Genomic DNA, 9019 nt, shown 5'->3' with positions numbered 1-9019 from the left:
TTCTTCCACAGACAGAGGGAGCAGAAAGCCCCGCATTGTGGGGAGAGAAAGGGCTGAGCAGTGCAGGCAGAGCTGCTGCTGCTGCTGCCTTCCCATCCCCCACACTCACATAGCAAAGTTCTGCTGCTTTTGCAAGCGGCGGTGCTGCCTTCACGTGCTCCACCCGAGGCTCGTGAACGCACAGTGTCGCAGCGTGCAGGCGCTTTCCGGTTGGAAATTATTCAACTTTGTGCCATTGCAAAAGTGTGCATGCGTTTTCTCAGAATGCTGAATAAGTCAAAGCTACTTCGCACAGTAAAATAAAGGTCAAGCATGTTTTTTTTAATGTTGCATTAATGTCAATTTCGCATCTGAAAAGTACACATTTTTATGTATTACAATACATAAACCATATGCATATAATTTCCTTTCACTTAAGAATAATAGGATGTTGATTTATCAAAACCGAATATTAGGATATTATATTAATATTACATTTTTCACATTTCTTGATTGTCAGTTAATTATATCACAATACTCCCTCAATGTGGTCTTGTGTCAAACATTATACTGTTTTACCGAATTCTATACTATGTGTAGCTGCCACATATCACAGTCCATCCTGCATCAATGTGTTTCTCTTCGTTTTTAAATATATTTATGAGACCCTTTTCCCCACTCTCCAACCACACTCTTATACACACTGCATGTCAACTAAGCTGAGACTTTTCTTTCCACGTGTACTTGTTTATTTATTGCATATGTGTGTGTCTTTCATGACTGACCCCAGGCGTGAAGGCAGAATTTCCGACAGGTTTTAAAGGCAGCACGAAAGCTGCTGCTGCTAGGAGAGCGCGAGGCAGAGAGCACGAAGAAAGGGGGTGGGGAGAGAGAGGGAGAGAGAGTGGTGGAGAGACATAGGGCGTCTGTTCCTATTAATTGTATAGGGCGACTTTAGGCTGTGTGTGTGTGTGTGTGTGTGTATGTGTGTGTGTGTGTGTGTGATTTTACTTTTAACATATAACATGTGATGTGTTGCATTTCACTGGCCTGCACACTGTCACTCCTCCACCACCACAGTTTCTCTATTTTTTTTTTTTTTATATCTTCACTTCCTGCTCTGTGACTGGCTCAGTCCATCCCCCCATCTATGATCATTTTCTATCCTCTCTCTCTCTCTCCCTCTCTCTCTCTCACACTCACACACAGGTTGTAATTTCATGCTCCCCTCTACTTTCCTCTGCTCTGCTCACTCCTCTCATTTGCCTGTCGTGCACACATGGCAGCAGCATGGAGGCAGCCACTTCCACCCATTAGCTCACTCCTAACACAGGATGACACTGTAGCCTATTTTGCTCCACTCCTGTGACGAGCTAATAAGATGAAGGGCACAAATGAACGTGAACAGAGAAGAACACACACTCACACACACACATAAACACGAGGCAATCTTTGCTTTCATGATGGTTGAACAGTTATCGCTGACTTCAAGGCAGAGCAGTATGGTCAAGGAAAGGGGGCGTTTTTTAATTGTTTAATACCATAAAAGCGTAGACGCCATGTCTGTGGCATTTAGCCGTGCTAGACTGAAGATTGTGCATTAAAAGCCCATGGCTGTTGGAAACATTTCAACTGAAGTTAAATGTGTCAGACTTCCTTCGGTCATTGTTGCAGTGAAAACTCCTTGTCTGGTCAAACTATGAAACATTACACCATAACAAACTTACAGCACTTAAGCATAAAGTAACACATATACAGCACATGTAGTAAAACTGTACATATATACATGTATATATCTTGAATAAAGTCAGACAGGCCCGTGCTTGTGTGGCTTCATTAGCTTTATAATCAGTCAGAGGATGACCGGGACTTTAACACTAACGAACGAGCCTTTTCGAAACCCACGACGTTTTTATGTGCAGGTTCGATTCAAAGCGCATCAGCCCCACTATAATGGCTCTTCTTTGGGGACACTGTTGTTATTAGGTCCGTCGGCTCCGGATCCAGTGTTGTTTTCAGAGCCGTGCCGGGTTTTCGTCCTCTCGCGACAGGTCGGTAAGATGGCTGTGTCTCGCGGAGCCTCGTGCTGGTTTGGTTGATTTCTAGCTCGCGCTCTCGTTCTGTAACAGAAGCCCCCCCCTCCCTCAAACACACACACACATACACACACACACACTCACTTGTGTCGGTGAAATTCATTTCCCTGGCTCTGTATTTATATATTTTTTCTTTCACAAACTTCCCCCCGTCTCTGTTTTAACTTTAACCGGAGTCGCAGTGGATTACCGGATACCGGTCCGGGCGGAGGGCAAAGGGGGGAATGAACCGGGACAGCGGGTACGTTGTTATAAATATAATTGTATTTATATTCAATGGTTGTTCGGAGTTTGATTGTGAGTGAGTCGCCGTGCTGAGAGAGAGAGGCAGAGAAAGAGTGGAGGAGAGAGAGAGAGGGATATCATGGCCGCTCAGGTCGCCAGCGTCGCCACTCTCAACACCAGCCCGCCATCCGAACTCAAAAAGCCGGATCGGGACCCACAGGAGGAGTCGGTACCGGGAGAGAAGCAGCATGAAAATAAGGAGCCGGGACCTGACGGCGGATCTCCCGGTCAGAAGGAGCTGCAGGACGGGACCGATGCTGGAAATGTTGGGGGAGGAGGGGATTCTGACATGAAGAACGGCAACGGGAATTTGCCCAGGGTAAATAATAATAGCAGTAATCAGAATGATACCGGCGGGCCCGAAGGGAATAACCATCCCGGGATGGGACACCACCACCCGGGCCCCTTTCCTCCACCTCCTTACGGTTACAACCAGCACTACAGCCGGGCCCCTTTTCATCAACATGGCGGACAACAAAGCCCTGGCATGGCAGCTGCATCGGGGCCGGGCATGATGGACCCTTACCCCCCTAATTCACACGAACACGGATACCCCAACCATTATAACAACTACAGCCCGTTCCAGAACAGGACTTCTTTTCAGGGCCAAGGATACGGGGCCATGAATTCCCCGCGTAACAACCAGCCTCCGGCGGCTGGGGGGCAGCCAGGCAAGCAACAGCCAGCAGGAGGAACCACAGCTATGGCTGCCTCGTACAATAATCAGAGGTATAACATGGGAAACCAACAACCTACGTCTACGCCAACTTTAAATCAGCTTTTGACATCTCCGAGCTCCACCAGGAGCTACCCGAACTACCCCCAAGGAGACTATAACAATCAGGAAGGGGCCAACAAGGGACCAGGAGAACTGGGCAGCAGTCAGTATGGTGGGGTCCATCCGGGTTGGCAAGCAAGGACCCACCACCCGCCTCCCATGAGCCCGGGAAACACTGGACAACCTCCCAGCAGGAACCAGGTAAACTGCACCGACACACTTTGACTGAGTTGGACTCACTCAGCGGCTCAGAAAACGCTCTGCAGAGTTGCACATTGCATCGGACCAGCCATTGTCTATGTAGCAAGAGCTATAAAATGGCTGCCTCTCTTCTTTCTCCCAACACCACCCCCTGCAACAGTGTTTAGACAGAGAAAGAAGCCTCACATTCTGCTAGAAACAACTTTCTGAGTCGCTGGTGTCGGTGTGTGTCCCCTGTCTGGTGCAGGGCAGGAGTTTGACTAAGTAGAGCAAGAGTTAGTCAGGAGAAACTGTGTGTGTGTGTGTGCGTGTGTGTGCAGAGGGAGATAAAGGTGATATTTCCTCGCTGCTGCTTTCAGCTCTTATTTCTGCTTGAAATCGCCGCGAAACAGCGTCTGTTTTGGGGGAGATGTTCTCCCAGCAGCGCTATGAAAAGTTGCACCAGTGGCTGTCAAGACGATAAACAAGATGCACATGACAAGCGGTGGTCGTTAAATAACATTTGCATAATCATTTGGGGGGAAAAAGCCCCCGTGTGGGTTAGAAAGCGGCCGCACGGGGAAGCGGAGACGTGTCTCACAGTCGTGGCAACAAAGTGTTTACTTCGGATCAAAGTGTGATTGTGGCCGCGGTCGATTCATCCTGACGGAAGGTTTCATTCATTTTGAGGGGCTCTGTTCGCCTCCGATCGCCTCTCCACTTTCCCTTCCCCATCCCCTGCGTCTTTCCCCCCCTGCGTGTGCCGCGCTGTAAACACGGCCCCGCAGGTTGCAGCTGGCAAAGTGCAGATTGCCTTTGCTTTGGGATTTGAATTATGGAGGTAAAATCCTGCTGTCAGAGCCAAGAGACAGTTGGTCTTAGGTTGACATGCGAGCCGAGATCTGATTGGCTCCCCGATCCCTCTGCTCTCGGCCATTTATAATTGCATCTAATGGAAGGCTGCAGAAAAACAGCCCCCCCTGCCCACTTCTGTGTTCCTCCACCGTGTCAAGACAACATAGTTCCATTGTGTTTCTGTGTTTTTATTCATTTTTATCACACTTGTGTGCATTTTTAATAGCATTGTGGTATTTTAATTTTTTTCTATGCATGTTTGTCTGAATATTCCCCCATCATCAACAGCAGAAACCACATGATTAAATTAAGAATAATATTTTATTCACTGGTTATATCATTGTAAGAATTTTATGTACACATTTTATCCAGTTCCTCTCACTGCAGTAATTTGCATGATACTCATGTAGACCCACCATTGTTATTTGTATGATTAAACCTTCCACTCACTCGTGCTGAGTCATATCTCTCATGTCATTTTTAGCTGTTGACCTCAGACGTGCACCTGAAGTTTTTCCCCTTGCTCTGTTAAGGTACACTGTGTGCACTGCTCATTCTAGTCGGCTGACTCTGGTACAGCAGATAGGCTAGGTGTGGTCATGTAGCCCCGTTGTACAGCCGTGTTTTCCACTGTTTCCAGATCAGGAGTTGAGGAGACTTGTGCGCCTGAACGTCTCGTGGCCACGTGAGAGAGTTGGACTGGGTGCAGTTGGGTTTGTGTCAGCCAAGTGTCACAGCTTTTCTTTCAGCAGGTTTACCTAAGTCTAATTTACTTCCACATGCAGAGTGTGTAACCATGTCAACAGGGCTTACCTACATCTCTCTCTTCAGTGATAACGCATTTGTTGTGTTTATACTCCACAAATATGTGTCATCAGCTCAAAGGTGAATTATGGAGCTCTCCCTTTACCATAGATGACTAATTATATTTAATACATTTTTAAATATTATGAATATGTGAAGAATCCCGACGATTTTAACTGCATGTCATGGAGATACCTGCGGCAACAACTGTGATTGGTCCGCTTGGTGTCACGTCCATATCCACAGTGGCCAGAGAAGCATGCAAAACTCAACCTTGCAGTATATTTAAGTGTTGTTCAACATTTTTGATTTCCAACTCCAACATAATTTTATCAGTTTCTCTGGCCAAAATTTAAAGCACAAACGCACTGGCACAGAAACACCACAGCCAACTAGCGTTTTGGTGGTGTAATAGCAGAGCAAAACACAAACCCACCTCAGTGCAAAGTATAATCGTCATCAGTGACAGGAATGGTGAAGAGAAGTGAACTCACACATAAATCTGGAAGTGGCATTAAGATCTTCTGATTCTAAGATTAAAGAGCGGAGTGCTCTACAATCTTTAGTCTGAGTTCTGTGGTATGCCCTCTACTGGAATCCTCCAGTAACACGCTTAGTACCTAAGCAAGTACGTCAGCAATAGCGCTACTCATGCAGCCAGTTGTTGATGACGTTTTAAAGAAGCGACAGAGGCTAAAAAACGTATCGCCTGGTACACGTAGAAGATACAGATGATGATGTCAAGAGAGTTTGTGGTGATAAGAGCTGATGACTGTGTCGGGCTACGTTAAAGGTGATCTTCGCAGCGGAGATAATACGTCACTTCCTGCCTCTGTCTGCTACACCTGGCTGCTCCACCTCTTGCCTGAATAATGTGGAGGGTTTGTTGCTGTTGTGAACTGTGCAGAGAACCTCCCGCTGTGTTGTGCATGTGTGAAATGCAGTCACTGGATAGACTCTGCGGCCAATTCTCCAGATTTTACCAGGAAGTCATGTCTGGAAAATATCTATTAAGGTCACACTGATCGTCTTGAGAAGTGCAGCCGCTACTTGTTGCTTTATACTTCAAGGAGCAGGCTTTTCACATTGTGACAGTCGCTGTATGACAACAGGTTAAATTGTGGACACTTAAAGCCCTACAGAGCATCTTCGCTCATTTGTAGCTCTGTCTAAATGTCAGCAAAAGTGTTTGGTTCTTCATATATTAGCCCACATGCTCAGATATTCTTAGACTTGAACCCAGAGGCTGCACATAATACGGTCATAGCAACATTCAGGCTGATCTGTTATGGTTCATAAAAATCAAAAGGATTAGTGGTGTCATGCTATGAGTTCATCATTCTCTGGGTTGCACCTCAGTGCTGTTGTAAGGAAAATTTGGATTTAAAAACAATATTTTGTCTGGTATCATTTTGTCCCATGTGCAGATAAATGTACATTTATAATGTGGCCAGCTTTATATTTTGGCAAACGGGTTGAATTGACAGAATCTCAGTGTGGATTGGGTGTTTTTCTCAGTTGGAGCTGTGGTTGGACATTTTGGCAGTTAGGGTAAAAGCAACTTTTTATTTTTGAAGTGACATGTTTTGTCTGGCTTTTGAGAGTATTCCTGTTTATGTCTCTAAATATCAGAAGTCATCTAGTCATTCGACCCAAGTTTGTTACTGAGATGTCCAAATGAGATATGATATTCCACACATATTAGATGACTCACACATAAAATGATCTTATCTTTTTATCATATTTGTCTTTTGATCATCACTTATTCTGAATAGATGAAGTTAGATCAAGACGTGGATCAATCTCAGTAATCCCACTGACTCGGTTCTGTCCTGTGTTGTGTTCAAATCAAAGACAGAAACGTAGCATGTATTCAACATGGAATAAGTGCATCATCTTTGCCTCAACATCTGAATGTCTCAGCTATTTGAATTTGTGTTTAATTATTATTGTCAATGACAATATGACAAGATTGATGTTGATGCCTTTTCATTACTAGGTTTCCATCCATCCAGGTTTTTTCCATACGAGTTAATGTGCTTTCAGGGTAGTTCTTTGCTGAAGAAGCCACTGAGGCTCATTGTGTGAGTGGATTGTCTGGGATGGTAATTGAACAGTTTGGTTGTTAAGCATACTTAAAGGTAGCAAAAACTGTATTTTTGCAGAAGGTAAAATTGCTGTTTGAAAAGCTCATTAGTGTCAGTGAAATGGGAAGAATAAGAATCCCTTAAAACTGGAGCTTTAAGAGGAGTGTGTCTTGGTGTCAGTGGTGCAGGTGCAGAGAGAACACATTATTGTAATGCATAGAATCCCAGGCGAGGAGTCTGGAGGACAGGAGCACTCACTCAGGACTGTGTGAGAATAGTGTCCATTTTTTGGGGACATGAATTGTTGTCAAATCGCTGCACAGACATGTCACTTAAGGCCCTCGCTGTGTGCACATAATGTTCAGTCACAGAGCCTGTGTGTATGATGTTTTGACTGTCAGGGTGACAGTAGACCAAAGTTCAGGTGCAGAGTTTTTCCACAGGCTGAGGAGCTGTTGGCTAGTCAGCTGTCTTTTAGTTTATTAAATGCTTCAACTCTGCATTCATTAACAGCACCATGATTGGCCATTTCATTGGCAGCTATATCTCCCGTAATGATTCAATGGATGACTTTTATGGAGCCATTCACCTGCCCTGGGCCACCTGCTGAAGATGAATTAGTGTGTTAATTGAGTGGTGGGTGAGGGCTAATATTATGGGCTTTCATCACGCCTTGCACACAAACAAGTGCTCTGAAGTTGTGTGCAGCAGGGTTGTTGTGGATGGGATGATGCCAGGTGTTTCCCTCCCACCAAACACATGGGAGTGAGCCATAAGGGAAGCACCCCACCACCCCCACCCCCTGCCCCAGCTCTGCAAGGCTGACTACTTAAATTGAGTTGGAATTAAATCATAATCAGAGACACATTGCAAATATATCTTTGACAAAGTCGCACAGTGGAAAATGATAATGAAAAATACCAAACTAAAGGTGTTTAATTAATTCATTGGCTGCTGCTAATAGACACAGAATGCTCTGGTGGCGACATACAGGGAGACCCCACACTTACACCACTTCATTTTGTGCGTGATTTTTGTCAAGAAATGAAGATGGAGTATATTTAATATTTAACAGAGCCAATTTCTCACCTCACTTTGCACTGTTATTTAAAAGTAAAACTAACTGAGACATTAAACAGACAAGTATCCACTTATTTTGCACACAAGAGCTGCGCAGTGTCACCTGTCTGCTAAAATGCTTGAAATCTCATTTGAGACTTGAAGCTTTCAAAGTGCACTGCTAGTGGCAGAGGTGTCCTTCCTACTTACATCAGAGTTTAAAAGTAATTTCTTTGTTTTTATGACATGACATTTAAGTGATCACAAAGGGAAAAAAGTTGATCCAAGATCAACAGCAAATTAATTGCCCACTAGGGCTGCAGCTAATGATTATTTTCATTTTAGATCAATACATGAACTCTGCTTTTAATAATTTCAAATGTCAGAAAGTGGCAAAGCAGAGGTGACAGCTTAAAATGTCTTTGTCTGACGCTCTGTCCAGCACACTGCAATTCAGTTTACCAACACATACGTTGAAGATAATCCATAAATGAAAACATTTTAAAGCTGGATCTGCTGAAATTTTAGTTTATCAGTCTATCTGTTTTGTCAGTTAATAATCATCTGTGGACTTGAGACCTTCGGACAGACGAAACGAGACATTTTAAATTGCCGGCCAGGATTCAGGGAACTTGCTGTGTTGTGATGTTTTCTGGTAATTTGAAAGGCAATTCGCATGTTTTTGCATTTGAAAGGATACTGAAATAATGTGGTGTCACATGATGCTTTTTTAGAATATAGGACAGGATATTGAATATACCTTGTACATTTAAATGTCTCCTGCACAATTTAGGTTACCAACTACCAAGTGATATTAGCAGGTGTTAGTAGCCACCTTTGGATATTAGGGACATGACTTCCCTTAGCACCATCAAGTGTTTTGGCCTTGTAATCAA

At 44.4% G+C, this 9019-nt stretch overlaps 1 protein-coding gene across 2 annotated transcripts in view; it reads left to right on the top strand.

Moving 5' to 3' along the window:
• Positions 1 to 1719: 1719 nt before the first annotated feature.
• Positions 1720 to 9019, top strand: part of arid1ab (AT-rich interactive domain 1Ab) — a 54492-nt gene continuing 47192 nt past the window's right edge. The window contains exon 1 of one of the 2 annotated variants that reach the window (XM_069516885.1): positions 1720 to 3339. In XM_069516885.1, the coding sequence (XP_069372986.1) occupies positions 2440 to 3339 (900 nt within the window). In that variant the 5' untranslated portion in view covers positions 1720 to 2439. The remainder of the gene's footprint in view (positions 3340 to 9019) is intronic. The other variant, XM_069516886.1, reaches the window with a different exon arrangement.

This window comes from Paralichthys olivaceus, chromosome 20 (assembly GCF_024713975.1).
Source record: "Paralichthys olivaceus isolate ysfri-2021 chromosome 20, ASM2471397v2, whole genome shotgun sequence".
Classification (NCBI taxonomy): domain Eukaryota; kingdom Metazoa; phylum Chordata; class Actinopteri; order Pleuronectiformes; family Paralichthyidae; genus Paralichthys; species Paralichthys olivaceus.
Note: the sequence above shows the minus strand (reverse complement) of the source record. Positions and strands in the feature narration are given on the sequence as shown.